The sequence below is a fragment of the Lynx rufus genome, unplaced genomic scaffold, assembly GCF_022079265.1.
Source record: "Lynx rufus isolate CCGP_SWC_20201006 ecotype Redwood Valley unplaced genomic scaffold, mLynRuf1.p SCAF_6, whole genome shotgun sequence".
NCBI lineage: Eukaryota > Metazoa > Chordata > Mammalia > Carnivora > Felidae > Lynx > Lynx rufus.
Genome location: NW_025814878.1, coordinates 1,878,169 through 1,893,609, shown reverse-complemented (window position 1 = coordinate 1,893,609; position 15,441 = coordinate 1,878,169). Strand labels below are relative to the sequence as shown.

Below are 15,441 nucleotides of genomic sequence, written 5' to 3'. Positions count from 1 at the left end.
GAGCACAGTTGACGTGCAGGTGTCAGGGGGCCAGCGGGGCCCGCTCGCTCCAGGGATCTGTGTCCGTGGACCGGGTCTCAGCACTGATGATGCACATTCGTGCTTATTAGAATCCCACTTGTCACAGGTCTGCAGGGTGGCAGTAATCAGAAATGGCGGGGGGGGCGGGGGTCCTCCACTGGCTGTCTGCTGGGGGTGGGGGCAGGCTCAGGACAGGGGCGGGGGGTTCAGCATGAGCCGGACATCGCGGTCTTGCTCTGGCGATGCTTGGAGACAAGGGATGCGGGAACCCTCCTCACGTGTGTGGCACAGATGTGAGCTCTCAAAGGAAGTGATGAGAAAATGCATAAAAAATCAGTTGTCGTGAGTGATCAGGGACAAGATGCTACAAAGAGAGCGTTAAGTGTTAAATTCACCAGGGGACTGATAACAGTTTTGTTCGGAGGCTTGTTGCGACAGGATCTTTCTCCTGGTCTGTTGGATGACACGTTTTTAGGTGATTAGAGGTATCTTGTTGCTGTTTTAATTTGTTGTTCTCACCCACGTGTGATCGAATGTGGAACATCCGTCCACAGGGAATTGAGCTCGGGCCGCGGGGTCACGAAGCCCAGGAAGGGACCCTGTGCCCTGAGGGGTCTTGGTCTGTTTCAGGTTAGGATCTGGGTGAACGGAACAGGACGGGCTCTGCCCCTGGCGTGTGGGCAGCGGCCGGCCAACGCAGCTGAGGGGGAGGGAGGGGAGGAGCCCGCGCGGGACCAGGCCACGGTCTGACTTTTCCCGCATGCTGCGCCCCCAGCAAACAGCCACCGGACGTCCGCGATCATCTTCAAGTGTGACGAGGACGCTGATATCGGGAGGCCACAAGTCTTCAGTGAAGTTCGTGGCTGTGAGGTGACATTTGAATGGAAGACGAAAGTTGTGTGCCCCCCAAAGAAGATGGAGTGCAAGTTCATCCAGAAGCACAAAACCTATGACTTAAGGCTGCTGTCCTCACTCACCGGCTCCTGGTTCTTTGTCCACGAAGGAGTCTCGTGAGTACCCGCCACCTCTTGTCAGCCGTGACCTTCTCTCGGGCCTGATGGCGATGGGCACATGGCAGTCCACCTTTGTGTCCCCCCAGAGCTGGGGCTGTCGTGGAAATCCGGTGCTTGTGGTGGCTTGAATGCCCCTGGGCTCTAGGGAGCAGCCCGCTGGTGTCTGGCCTAGTGGGCGTGGCCGCTTTGGAAGGCAGAGGAGGACAGAAAGGGAGCCTTTGGAACCAGAAGCTGGCGATCAGCAGTTGGCCGGACACAGGGTCTCGATTGGCATCATGTTTGGAAGGGGCTTCTGTCTGCTGCTGGGTGTGCGTGTGTTGGGGGGGGGGGGGCGGGGATGCATTGATTTTCTCAACTCTTTGGCACGAACCCCTTGGGCTGTGTGGTTCGGGGTTCGTGCGCCGTGGTGGCTGCTCTGTGCACGGCCCCCACTCTGCCCGGCACCCCCAGATCAGGAAGTCCTCAGCCTGGGGCGGGGGCGTGGACTTGGGCCGCAGCTGGTCCCGACCCGAAAGCCCTTCTAAACCGCACCGTCTCAGGGTCCACCCCCACTGGCCTGGTTGACGCGCTCCCGTTTTCAGTAACCGGATAGTCTCTGTCTCAGTGCCGTCTTCAGAGGTGCTCTGGCATACCTGGTTGTCACAACGATTACCGTTTCTGAAAGTGACGGACGGAGCTGCACCCCAGTGTGCCAGGGCAGACTAACCTTGCACCCCTCCCCCATCCCTTTGTGTTGTTCTACAGGTACTATATAAATCTGTGCCAGAAAATATATAAAGGGCCCCTCGACTGCTCGGACCGAGCCAGCATCTGCAAAAAGAGCGCATCTGGTGTCGTCCAGGTCTTGGGGCTCGTTCACACGCAGAAGCTGGACGTCATAGGTAAGGCCCTGGGTCCTTGTGCATGGTTACAGGTGTCTCATCAGAATTGGGAAGGAAAAGGCATCCTCATAGGCCAGGAGGCTCAGCACGGACTTCAGTTGAAACTGCCAGATAGAATTCCCAATGGTTGTCCAGCGTTCCAGTAACTCCTGGAACATAAGAGTAAGCACCGCTTGGCATTCTCTGAGGTGGCACGTCCTGGCGGGTGTGTTCAAGAGGGTTCGGCTCTCTTGCGAACGTCCTTCCCCACCCAAGAGGGTCACAGTGGTTAAGGTTCTGCTGAATCCCTGCTCCAGCTCTGGGCTGAGCACAGAGTCTGCATAAACACGTGCAAGCATTTATTCGGGAGAGCTGAATGGTTGCACAAGAACTTGGCAAAGATAATTCAGGGGTACGTTTTTGTAACATCTTAACAGTTTAGAAAAATAGTAACAAATAATAATGAAGCTTTTTTTAATAGCGTTTTTAGAAAATTCATCTTGCAACTGGTTGTTTAGTGAAAGATTCTATCTTTCGTTATTTAAAAGAGGAAGGTAGCTGGGGTGCCTGGGTGACTCAGTGGGTTAAGTGTCCGACTTCGGCTCAGGTCACCGACTTCGGCTCAGGTCATGATCTTGCGGTTTGTGAATTCGAGCCCTGCTTTGGGCTCTGTGCTGACAGCTCAGAGCCTGGAGACTGCTTCGGATTCTGTGTCTCCCTCTCCCTCTGTCCCTCCCCTGCTCACGCTCTGACTCTCTCATTGACTTTCAATAATAAATAAACATTAAAAAAAAAAATTTAAAAGAGGAAGGTAGGGCCATCTGGGTGGCTCAGTTGGTCAAGCATCCGACTCTTGATTTCAGCTCAGGTATGACCTCACAGTTGTGGGCTTGTGGGGATTGGGCCCCACGTGGGGGGCCCTGTGCTGAAAATGCAGAGTCTCCTTGGGACTCTCTCTCTCTCTGCCCCTCCCCTACGGGTGCACGTGTGTGTTCTCTAAATAAATCAACATTTAAATAAAAATAAAAGGAGAAGGTAGATTTTTCTTAGGTAGATACAGTTGGGGTCAGTTGGGGTGTATTAGGGGGACCAGTAAAGAAAAATACCTTTATCTTGTTGGACTAGAGAGGGGTCCCCGGGTTGTCCTGATTAAATCACAGGGTGACTCGAGTTTGTGTGAGCTGTTGAAAAAGGGGCAGGGAATTCTGCCGGAGCCACTGTGAGTCTTAGAAGCAAACCAGATTCTGCAGGTTGGTGGAGTCCCCCGGAGTGGCCAGCCGTCCCATGACTCACTGCTGTTTCCCCACGGCTCCCTAAGGGGGCCGAGAGTGGCTCATTGCTCTGCGGTCTCGCGGTTGTACGCGGATGTCGGAGCAGCCTTCGCCTGAGTTTCCCGCAGCTGGCTGACAGGTTTGAATAGTTAAGCCCTCACTGAAGGTTCAGCTAGTAGACATGTCCTGGTCCCCAGCCCGCCAGGTAAGACCTTCCCTTTTGGTCCCAACAGGATAGCTGTCCAAGGGCAGACACAGTGATTGCCACCCTCATTTAGGGGCTGCACCCATCTGGGGCGGGGAGATGGGCCGTCTGTCCCAGGAGCTAACAGTTACCTACAACTGTGCTGTCTGCAGGTGTAGTTCTCAGCAGCTTTGTGGGGTTGGGGTTAGAGTTCGTGTCACCAGTTGGGCAATGAGGTGTGGGAGGTCTAGTGTACCGCCCAGTAGTGTGGGGTGTCTACAGTAAGATGTGCATTTGTTTGGCCTCATGCTCGGCAGTTTAAGAATGTCTCTTCAAGGGGCGCCTGGGCAGCTCAGTCGGCTAAGCATCTGACTCTTGATTTCAGCTCAGGTCAAGATCCCAGGGTTGTAGGATCGAGCCCTGTGTTGGGCTCTGTGCTGAGCGTGGAACCTGCTTAGGGCTCGCTCGCTCGCTCTCTCCACCGCACCCCCCCCCCCCGCCCCGCTTGCGTGCGTGTGCACTCTCGCGTTATTTTTTTTCCTCTCTCTCTCAAATAAAAAAATTAAGAAAGAAAAAAAGAATTTCTCTTCAAAGCAGTACTCTTTCTTCCAAAATTTTACACAGGAGCCCACTATTTAGCACAGAAGCTCAGTGTTTAATACAAGTCCATCCAGTAACAGCTCTGAGTCGGGGCAGGGCTGAGGGCCCTGGGCTTTCGGCCGAGCGATTGGGCCCCTGCGTGTGGAAGAGCGGAGGGGAAGCTGGTGCCGAGGCCCACGTTTCCTCCATGTCCCCTGCCTCGCGTGGGTGAGGGTCCGGGGCTACAGCGTGTGTGGTGCCCCTGTGAGGGCCCCGCCCTGTGCCCCTGAGCCACAGTCTGCCTGCCGAGCCAGGCTGGGCTCGGGAGCCACCTGGGCAGCCACTGGGCAGCCACACGTGGTAGCTGGCAGCACTGGGCAGCCACACGTGGTAGCTGGCAGCAGCATGGGACTTGAACTGGCGGCCACGCTGCCTTCCGTGCGACTGGCAGCTGAATGCAAGCGCTCGCTTTCCTCTTAGACCCTGCTCGTCAAGGTCTCGTCACTTTCTTTATCCGCGATCCTTTTAGCAGTCAAGAGATTGGACACAGAGCCGGAAGACCCGAGAAGAACAGAGTTATTCTGGGTCTGGTTTTCCTCGTTGTGCTTGTCGGTCTGGCACCTGCCCCGTTACCACTGGGGTGCTGAGACGGGGGGATGTGTCGGGAGGGCACCTAGAACAACCCTGCAGTGGTACAGAACTGGAGCAGTGGCGAACGCTGCCCCTGGGGTCCTGCTCTGTGAGCACGTGGCGCCGGGCGCTCGGCTGCTCGTTGGAAGGTGTTCCCGTGGTGCAGGTGAGGAGACAGGCTCAGAGGCTCAGCAGCCCGGAGTCAGGCAGCCAGCGAGCAGGAAGGCTAGGTTTGGACCCAGGTCTCCTCTAGCCACACAAGGTGTGCTGTGAGCCGGGAGGCGGTCACCGAGCTTGGCAGAGCTGGGAACCCGGGGTGGAGGACTCAGGAGTCTTCAGAGAGCCGGACGTTCGTTCTTTATAACCAGGAACGACGTCACTTCCGTTATTTGTGTGTTTCAGGTGACAAAGTCATCGTAACTTATTCAAAAGGTTATCAGTGTGGGGAGAATAAGACCGCCTCTGCCGTCATCGAGTTGACCTGTGCAAAGACAGTGGGCAGACCTTCGTTCAAGAGGTGAGAGAGAGGGTCGGGGCCTCATGGGGGAGCTGTGCAGAGAGTGCACTGGGGGCCCATCAGCATCTTTCCCCATGGTTTTCACTTGCAGGCGTGCAAACGTGCGTGCAGGGAGAGGGTGTTCGGGTGGCCACGGTGGGGAGGGGGCTGTTCGATGTCCTGTAGCGTGCAGGGCTGTTCTGCACCAGGAGGGATTTCCTGGAAAGGGGGCTGGGGCACACGGTCACTTGACTAAAGCCACAAGGTAAGGTGGCATCCGGCCTCCACCCTGAGCATCGTCATAGGACCAGAGGGGCAGCGATTGGCGTCACCTTAAGTCCAGCTGTCCGGGTGGCCTGTCTGAGATCCCCAGGCAGGTGGGGCTGGCACAGGGGATGCTCTTGGATGACACTAGAATTTTCCAGGCAACTCTGCAACTAGCATTAGGAGGAGTTGGCCAACAGAGGGAGCGTATGAGCTGCTGTTTGTGAACAAATGATTCTTCCGGAAGCTGGGCTTGAAAAAGGCAGGACCTCGGAATCGTACGAGGATTGAATCAACGTATGAGCTGAAAAAGCTTGCAAAGTAAAGTTCAGAAATTTACGAGCAAATTTTTCCAGTTTTTGGATGTTGCACAGTTTCTGAATTTAACAACACCAAAAAAACGTGCTGAACGGTGCCCAACATTATCACGTTGCCAAAGGGCCACACAACATCTTCCTCACTGGGCTGGTGTTCCCGGATCTTTCCTGTGAGGCTGCTGAGAAAAGTCCTGCAAGCCTCGCTAGCCCAGAGCTGCCTGCACCCATCGTGGGGGCGGCGAGGGCTCGGTGGCGGGGTGCTTCTGCAGGGACCCAGGGCTCAGGACTGACCGGAGCCCTGAAAGCCAGTGAGCCTCTTCCCGGCACGAGAGGCCTGGTGTCGCAGCCTCCCCCGCGTGTGGCTGGGCGTGACCGCAGCCCGTGCTCCCTCCTTCCAGGTTCGACTTGGACAGTTGCACTTACTACTTCAGCTGGGACTCTCGGGCTGCCTGTGCCGTGAAGCCCCAGGAGGTGCGGATGGTGAACGGGACCATCACCAACCCTAGAAATGGCAAGAGCTTCAGCCTCGGAGATATTTATTTTAAGTAAGTGAAACATTTTCCTTTTGAGCACTGAACTGTATTCAAAATTAAACCAATTTAGATCTTTCCCGGTGCGGGGGGTGGGGGGGGGAGTGGAGGAGGGGAGCCGCAAGATAAATAGGCCTGTGTGTGTTAGTTACTGTTTCTAGGTAGATGTCCTATTTTGCTTAAAACTGGGGGACAGCATTACTCAACTATGAAGTTTTAACACCAAAGATGGTGAATTCTGTTGAGTGTAAAAATAAAGTCACCCCTTCTCCTTCACTTCATGATAAGCCCAGGGGCAAAGCTGAAACCTGAAAGAGTTTTTGATCAGGAATCCCTGGGCTTACTGGTTTGTGAAAATAGAGTGTCCCAGCAGTGTCCCCGGAGCCGTTCCTGAGGTCAGGTGGGCGTATGTGCTGGCTGCACCCGCGGCAAGCGAAGCAGGTGTGCTGTGGGAACAGCGCATTTTGAGGAGGGCGCGCCGGTGCTCAGAGCACAGGGCAGGAGGCAAGTTGGTGCCCTCGGGGGTCTTCGTGGGCTCCCAGGCTGGCCAAGGTGGAGAAGGGTAGTGTCCTGCGGCCCTGTGCTTGTTCACAGGTGTCTGGGTCTCTAGTAAATGGGTTTCCTGAAGGACTGGAGCCATTGCTGTCTTTTCCATTTCTTCAGGCTGTTCAGTGCCTCTGGGGACATGAGGACAAATGGGGACAAGTACCTGTATGAAATCCAGCTTTCCTCCATCACGAGCTCCAAAAACCCGGCGTGCTCTGGGGCCAACATCTGCCAGGTTAAACCAAATGACCAACACTTCAGCAGGAAAGTTGGAACTTCTGATAAAACCAAATACTATGTTCAAGGTAATTGCTTTCCATTAACGTTCCGTGTCCTGCTTCCTTGGAAGGGCCTTACACTTTCCCTGAACTAACACCCTTCCGTTGAAATGCCACATTTTAAAGCAGAAGCCCTGGTCTGATTCTGTGTCTTGATACGTGTTCATCAAGACGGATCGAACAGGTGTAAGATGAACGTTTCACTGCAGGTAAAATTCACCTTAGACTTGGTCTGCGCCAGGGGGTGTGAGGTGGGGGTGTAGAAGGTGAAGTGTGCGCATCCAGAACTGCCTTTGATGTGGTTTTAGTCGTGTTCTTTACTTCACAATTTCAGATGCTATTACACAAGGATGAGAAATTTTACATTTGTCAGAAGGATGAAAAGAAAGGATAAACACTCTTTAAAAGGTCAAGTGCATGTTTCCGCGCTCAGACGCTGAGCGCACGCATCACCGCACTTGGCCGTGCCCGACGGGCAAGGCAGAGGTACCCGTCACGTCAGCCTGATTTGCTTTCGTGATTCCACACCAAGGAGCAGTAACCCCCGCAGTTCTCTTTTCTAGCAATTCTGGGTTGGATTTACTCGTACCTGTGCGCGTCGTGCGCGTTTACTTATTCAGGGTTAATTAAACCCCTTTTAGACCTTGTCGCTTTCTGCATTCACCAGCACTAGAAAGTAAGTTTAGTTTTAAGACCACTTGTTGCGTTGCATGAAGAAGTGCAGGTTGAATCTCTTCCTGAGTCTTCATTCATTTGAGACGGCAAGAGTAGGAAGCTGCCATGGGCTCCCCCATCAGCTCGTGGACATGGGCCCACGTGCTGGCCTCATGGGACGGTCCGTTCAGGCCTTGCCTCAGCCAGTTATGCGTGAGAACATGTGGGGCCTCCCGAGCCCAGCCCGCACGGGCCAGGGCTCAGGGCTCCCTGTGTGTGGACGTGACCGCCTCGCACACGGAGCTCAGTGGCTCTCCAGCGGTGGCTCGCTGTGAAGTTTGAGCCACCTGCAAAGCTTGGGGAGGGCAGCATCCGCACAAGGCTCCCTCACCTCTGACACCAAGTGGGAGCTTTGGGGGGCTTCCCCTGCCACCCTCAGGTCTGGTCCTTCGCTGGGACTCAGAACTCACTGAGAGCTGTTACTGCCACCGTTAAGGATGACAATTGGTGGAGGGGAGAAGCATGCAGGGTGACATCCAGGAGGGAGCCAGATGCTTCCGTCGTCCTCTCCCTGTGGAATCGGGCTGTGACCGTACGCACAGAGTGTCGCCAACCGGGGAAGCTCGCGTCTCTGTGTCCAGGGGTTTTATTGCGGTTCCGTCACAGAGGCTTGTTTGGTTGGCCCGCCGGTTGCTTGGTTCCCCGTCTGGTCCATTTCGGTCTCCGGATGAGCAGGTACCACGTGGCCAGTCCCCATTCTGAATCCGACTGTGAACTAAGGACAAAGGCCTGACCTCTCCTGGGGTCAAGGTTCAAGTCTTTCCTGCTCCCGGACTTTAGGCGGGGGGGCCCTGTAAGGAGTGTGAGGTGGCCTGTGAGAACGCGCACATGTGAGACCTTTGAAGAAGGCCCTTTACGTGAGATCTTAAGTCTGTGTGGGCGTTTTACAGACCACGAGGACATTATTGAAACGTCGATGGTAACGTTGTGTGGTTGTGTCATACTTCCTTTTTGACAGACGGGGATCTAGATGTGGTGTTTGCCTCGTCCTCTAAGTGCGGAAAAGACAAGACGAAGTCTGTGTCTTCCACCATCTTCTTCCACTGCGACCCTCTGGTGAAGGACGGGATCCCCGAGTTCAGCCATGAGACCGCCGACTGCCAGTATCTCTTCTCTTGGTACACCTCTGCCGTGTGTCCCCTAGGGTGAGTGCGCGGGCCGGGCCACTTTCCCCTTTCTGCGCACGCTCACCAGCCGCACGCCGACCCGCTCTCCCCTGACTCAGCTCGAGCACGTATTTGTGTGTGTTCTGCCCCACCTGGTGTGGGGATATTCAAGCGTGCACAAACACCGGAGAGGCAAGCCCCACGCGGCCAGCACGCGGCCTCACTGGCTGTCCAAGCGTCGCCCCTCGTCTGCTCCCCTACCGCCACCGCCCACCATTCCCAGGGCACCCCCATCTGCCGGCAGGCACGCACGAGGCCTGAGTGCGCCCGCTTTCTTTCCGGCCTCCCCCATGCTGCCTCACGGCAGGCCGATGCTGAGCCTCGTCTTTGTGTTCCTAGCGCATTTTTCCTTGGGTTCCCGTGCAGATTATTATATGGTAAAGGTCGCTTTACCTTGAACGAGGTAGTGTTTATGTTTGGACGAAGGAAAACTTGTTCTACAGAGTTTGAAGATCAGGCATAGGCCAGGTTTTGCGTGTGCATATGGGAACGTGCATTGCTGTGCCAAAGGAAGGGTGATCTTGGCCTCTGTGTGGCCTCAGGGAACTCTCTCTTCTTGTGCCCCAGGGCCTTTGCTCCTCTGCCCAGTTCACTGTCACGTTTAGAGACCTTCATCTGGAACAAAGTGCTACAGCTTGCTTTCCTCTTGGATTTGTTTTCTTCCCATTTCATCCAGGTCCTTCTCTTACAGAAGCGTTTTTAGTCTCTGTCTGAGATTACAATCAAGAGAAAAAGGAGTTCTTGCCATGCACTGGTTTCCTTTGTGTCCTGAAGGAATGTTTCTCTGCAGTCCCTAGAAACCGTGGTAGGAACAGTGGGAGGAGTCCCAGATCACATCTGTTAGATCTTAAATGAGTTTTCATTTTTAAAAAGAGTCAGCTTTGTCTGAAGTGTTCCAGGAACGTGAACGCAAGGCAAGTCTTAAATTTCTAGATGTTGGTGCCGTATAAACAACACACACAAAGTTGTGTTGTTAAGCATCTGACTTCGGCTCAGGTCGTGATCTTGAGATTCTTGAGTTCAAGCCCTGCATCTGACTCTGTGCTGACAGCTCAGAGCCTAGAGCCTGCTTCGGATTCTGTGCCTCCCTCTCTGTCTCTGCCCCTCCCCCAGTCATGCTCGCGCGCGCTCTCTCTCTCTCTCTCTCTCTCTCTCTCAGAAATAAACATTAAAAAATTAAAACGCAAAACACACAGTGAAGTTAAGAACCAGTAATGAGAAATTAACTGAAAAATAGAAATACATTTGCAAACTAAAACACATTTGAAAATGATTCCTGGCTCCCAGGAGAACCCAAAAGTAGCAGTGAGGACAGGCCTAGAAGTGAGTGACGATGCGCCTCTCCCATTGGGACGCGGAGGTGCGTCCCAGGTGCTCCTGAACGAACTCCTGTCCCTTGGGGTCCACAGAGCACGTGTGGGGGCGTCCCCGCTCGAGCACACAGCGACCAGTGCCTCCACGCTGGAATAGAGCACTGAGGTCGTCGTCCAGTTTGGAACCGGATTATTTGGCTCAGGCTGAATGCTGACGGGCACAGTTATCCTCACGCAGTTGAGCCGTCGGTTGCCCTCCGACCCAGTCTGAATCAAGAAGTTTTCTGAACCAGTATCTGCACCTGTAGCCTCCAGTTCATCACGGCTGTGGCCCATCAGTTGCCCTCTCTCCTCCCGAGCAGCCCATACAGTCCCTGTAGCCTGCCTCTCTGCCTTCCCAGGGCGGGAAGAACTTTGTTAGCGGATTCTGTTACTGTAGGTGCCCTGAGTGCAGGCACGAAGGGTCGGAAGTGTCCAGTCACTACACGGACATCTGGTTCTCTGAGCAGAAGGTCCGTCGTGGTTTTTCTAGCTTTGTGTTCGTTAATTTGTACTACTTTCCTTGAGCGTTTAAGGTCATAGAAATACGCTGCTCTTTCCCACATGTGGGCGGGACTCCTGCCGTCCTAGCTGCTCGAGGGGCGGTCGTGTTGGTCCGGGGACGTGCCTCCCGGACGCGGCAGCCCGGATGGAGCGTCTGTGCCGTGTCCAGCCGTGTTCCGTGCGTGTTCCCTCAGCCCTCATGAGGCACCGACGGTGTGTCCTGAGACGAGGTGGAGGGGACAGAAGCCTGCCCCCGGCGGTGACTGCTTGTCCCCAGGGAGGGGAGCTGTGGTCCTGGGAGGATGAATGTTGCCGGCTTATCCCTGCTGTGGCTTCCCAGGTGCCTCTGTGCCCTGCAGCCATCGGGGGGGGGGGGGGCTGGCCGCCACGGAGTAGGCCACGCTCCTCCGTAAGAGCTGCCCGCGCGGCTCCGGGCGGTGCCTTCCACCTGTTCTCCGGTCCCACTGCCGTGTCGTTGAGGACCCCGTCCTGCTGTTCTCCACACCCCGGGCTGGGAACTGCTCCAGCTGTGGCTGCCGTGGCACGCCACCAAAGGACGTGGCTTCCTTTCAGGGTGGGCCTTGATGGTGACGGTGCGGGCGAGGACACGCAGGAGCACAAGGGGCTGTCGGAGAGAAGCCAGGCGGTCGGGGCTGTGCTGAGCCTGCTGCTCGTGGCGCTCACTGGCTGTCTGCTGACCCTGCTGCTCTACAAGAAGGAAAGGAGGTAAGGAGAGGGGAGCAGGTGTGCCCCGAGGCCAGTGCTTCAAGGTCGAGTCCTGGGATCTGTGTGTGTGTGTTGCAACCACGGAAACGGTCTCCGAAGTCGCGTAAACGTCCGCGTTTCTGGGACGAGGTGACCGTCTGACTCCCAGGCGTGCGAGTCAGGCCCTGGTGGTCGTGTCGTGTAGGAGATGCCGCGCAGGCACTAAGCCTGGCCTGTTTCTAGGATGTTGGTCTCTGAATGTGTCCAAAGAGACAGCAGATGAGCACCTTTTATGAGCAGGCTTCCTTCTGATCAGCTGACCCCTCTACACGGTCCTCCTCTCGCCCCTTCCTCCCGTTTACTAGATGCCTACCATGTGCCAGGCATGACGCCGTCGTCTTGGCTCACGGTTTCTGGGTAAAAGGGCTTGTCACCACATTTCCGTGTGGTGTGTGAATGAGGCACAGGGCCCGTGAGCCCTGTGCGTGGTCCTCCCTGGCAGGTGGGAGAGGGCATCCAGAAGTCCTGAGTGCGGCCGTCCCGGCCCAGAGAGGCAGGTACTGGGACGAAGAATCCGGGCCGAGGGCCTGGGCATGAGTTTTGGCGCACGTCTCCGTGCAGTCCTGGGGTGGGAGGAATATGTGCTCTTGTCGTAGTCACACGGGACAAAGCAGAAGCCCACGGTGGGTAACTTGCACTTGCCTTTGCTAGACCACTGAGGGAGGAAGCAGGTTTCGAATCCACTTCCATCTGGTCCCAAAGTGTTCTTTTCACTGAACTCGTGTATAACCCAGCTGCTGTGGGTTTAGCGTGCCCGTGCCATGGAGGGATGTGCCTGTGGGGGCTGCAGGCTTCTCTGTGAGCAGATGCGCAAGGTGCCAGGACTGTGGAGGGGCGGGTGGGCGAGGGGCTGGGGCCGGGAGGACTGGCACGCGAGATGCCGGGGCTGTGGAGGGGCGGGTGGGCGAGGGGCTGGGGCCGGGAGGACTGGCACGCGAGATGCCGGGGCTGTGGAGGGGCGGGTGGGCGAGGGGCCGGGGCCAGGGAGGGCCGGGAGGACCGGCACACTAGATGCCGGGGCTGCGGAGGGGGCGGGGAAGGCCGGCCGGGCGGTTCTCCTGCCCGGCTGGTCCCGCCCGCAGTGACCGCTCGCCCCGCAGGGAGACGGTGGTTAGCAGGCTGAGCAGCTGCTGCAGGAGGAGTGCCAGCGTGTCCTACAAATACTCGAAGGTAACGTCCCATCACCCCTGTCGCCCCCCGCCCCACTGTTGAGCTGTCTGTGCCCTGATGGTGTCAGCCTGTGACGAGGAAGACGCCACCACAGGCCTTTTGAAGGAGAGAAGGGAAAGGTCAGCCGTCGCTCTGAACCCGAGCGCACTCCGTGTCCTTTCTGCCTTCAGGTTTTATCATCGCGGCTGCGGCTGGTTTTCTCAGAATGTTTAATATTTCAGTTGCTTCTGCTTTGGGGGCTATTCTAAAAACTAAACAAATAACGAACGTGTCTGTGCATCTGGCACCTGGATGAGTCCCTTCAGATAAACTTCCCCCGGACAGGCGTTGTTCGGGTAATGGGCACACGCGTGCTCGTGGCTCTCGGTCCTCCAGCCAGATTGCGTCCTCGAAGGTTTCGCTCAGACACAGTCACGTCCAGCCCCTGCGGCTTCTCGTACCGCACGGCCCCTCCCGTCCCCCGGGTGCCGCTGACTTGCCAGCCTGACACCAGCTGCCTCGTGGGGTCCAAGCGGGAGCCGAGGGTCGCCAGCCTTCCCTTCCTCTCCGGGTGGGGGACCTGGGAAGCAGGGAAGGGGTTCCCCAACTCAGGCAGGTCACGGAAGGGAGGGTCACAGAGGAGCGGCGTGGTCTGGGGCCTCAGAGGGGCTCCAGGGTCTGGCCTCGTCCCTGACAGGTGAACAAGGAGGAGGAGGCGGATGAGAACGAAACCGAGTGGTTGATGGAAGAGATCCAGGTGCCGACCCCAAGGCCCGGGAAGGAAGGGCAGGAAAACGGCCACATTACCACGAAGTCCGTGAAGGCCGAAGCCCTCACCTCCCTGCACGGGGACGACCAGGACAGCGAGGACGAGGTCCTGACCATCCCAGAGGTGAAAGTGCAGGCGGGCAGGGGGACCGGGGCAGCGAGCGTGCAGCACGGGAGGAACGCGCAGAGGAAGGGGCTTCGGGAGAGCGCGGATGGCGCGGGGGTGCTGGTGAGAGGAGACAGGGCCCGCAGAGGGAGGCCCAGGCCCGCACAGCAGAAGCCCGCACAGCCCGGCAGCCTGGCGTCCTTCCACGACGACAGCGACGAGGACCTCTTACACATCTAGTCTCCTGGCGCCTACAGGGGACGCGGGTCCGTGGCGTCGCCGAGCACCTCCAACCAAATAAGACTTCAGTTCGATGATGCTTCTATCATTTTTGCCTTTAACAAGAACTGTCTCAAAAGGGAAGAGTTTTTGTGATGGGGGAGAGGGTGAGGAGGTCAGGTTTACGGTCCTCGGAACGTGGCTCTGCCCCTGTCGTGGGGGCGGTGCAGGGCCCCGGGTTTTGTCCCCAGTCCTCAGAAGCATGGCTGCCGTGCGCTTCGTAACGTGCGCCCGGGCCAGACGCATCTTGGAACAGAGGGCTGTGTATTTGAGAAAAACCCTTGCTGCTTTAGGCCCTGTGGGGTATTTGACCATTATATTTTAGCATTTAATTCTCTCCTCCTATTTATTGACTTTGACAATTACTCAGGTTTGCAAAAAAGGAAAAACGAAAAAAAAACACAAAAAACAAAAAACAAAACAAAAAAAAACAAACAACCCAACAGTTTCTTCGTGACAGCGGGGGTGACCGTGGTTCATCCCCGGTCGGGAGGGGAAGCTGTCGGTGTGCTAGGAAAGTCCATATGAGATTTTGAACTGGTCAATAATGTAGCCTGTAAGTTAGAATGCTCCAATCTGTCCCTTCCTTTTTGCTTCCTGTTTCTTAAGGGAACACGCACGTGCGCGCACACACACACGTGCACGCGCACACGCATGTGCAGGGTCCCCGAGTGCCTAGGCTTTGGAGGGTTCGCCTGCTCTCTGCCCTTAGTCAGTAACGGCTGCAGCGTTTTGCATGACATCTTCAATCCTAGGTGCACAGAGCACACTTATCAGTATTTCTTTCGCCGGCTGGTGAATTCAAACAACCCACCCAAAGATTATTTTTGTGTGTGTGTGAGGATGGAGTTGAGATGTCAGAGAAAATAACTTTCCTCCAGATTTGGGGGATAGGTCTCACCTCTTCAGGTTCTCATGATACCACCTTTACTGTGCTTATTTTTTTAAGAAAAAAAAAAAAGTGTTTATCAACCATCCGACCTATAAGAAGCCTTAATTTGCACAGTGCGTGACTTACGGAAATTGCATGAAAGCCGATGGGCCAGCATCTCGCCGTAGCGTTGCACTTGGGGATCCCGCTCTGGGGGTGCTGGGTCGGCCTCTCGGTGCTGCGGGACTGGAGGGCGGGGCCGCTGTCCTTCCCTCGCTGTTGGCACCTTTCTCGAAGTGTTTAATGAATGACTTTTCTCGAATTCTAGAATTGTACATAGACTCAGTGGTATTCATGTACTGAGAAAACCACCCTATGGTGGTTCCTTGGTTTGTACTCCGTTTGGCTGGCTAATTTGATTTCAACATGAGTGTATTTTTTAAAATTGATTTCTTTCCTCATTTTTTTTCAATCAAATTTACTGTAATATAAAGTATTCAACAATTTCAATAAAAGATAAATTATTAGTCGGGTGTTACTGCTTTCTCCTTACAAGTTGCCCAGCGTGTTGCCGAGCCTGGCCGCCCGTCTGTTCTTCTGTGCTGTTGAGGAAGATGCCCACGTTTGGGCTCCTGCCGCGGGGCCCCTCTGGCCCTTCGTGTGCAGTACCACTGCACACGCTCGCTGGCGTCCTTCCGGGGGGCAGGTCTCATTTCCTCCTTCCTTGCGAGAAAGCGCACCTCCGGCTAGTCCCAGGTTCCCGGAGCGAGCACGTGGG

At 55.8% G+C, this 15,441-nt stretch overlaps 1 protein-coding gene across 1 annotated transcript in view; it reads left to right on the top strand.

Moving 5' to 3' along the window:
- The window catches only part of IGF2R (insulin like growth factor 2 receptor), a 103,462-nt gene extending 88,272 nt beyond the window's left edge, over positions 1 to 15,190 (top strand). The window contains exons 40-48 of the mRNA XM_047102862.1: positions 797 to 1,031; positions 1,779 to 1,915; positions 4,961 to 5,075; positions 6,034 to 6,180; positions 6,829 to 7,016; positions 8,662 to 8,848; positions 11,299 to 11,451; positions 12,591 to 12,660; positions 13,337 to 15,190. Of these exons, the coding sequence (XP_046958818.1) occupies positions 797 to 1,031; positions 1,779 to 1,915; positions 4,961 to 5,075; positions 6,034 to 6,180; positions 6,829 to 7,016; positions 8,662 to 8,848; positions 11,299 to 11,451; positions 12,591 to 12,660; positions 13,337 to 13,753 (1,649 nt within the window). The 3' untranslated portion in view covers positions 13,754 to 15,190. The remainder of the gene's footprint in view (positions 1 to 796; positions 1,032 to 1,778; positions 1,916 to 4,960; positions 5,076 to 6,033; positions 6,181 to 6,828; positions 7,017 to 8,661; positions 8,849 to 11,298; positions 11,452 to 12,590; positions 12,661 to 13,336) is intronic.
- The last annotated feature ends 251 nt before the right edge of the window (positions 15,191 to 15,441 follow it).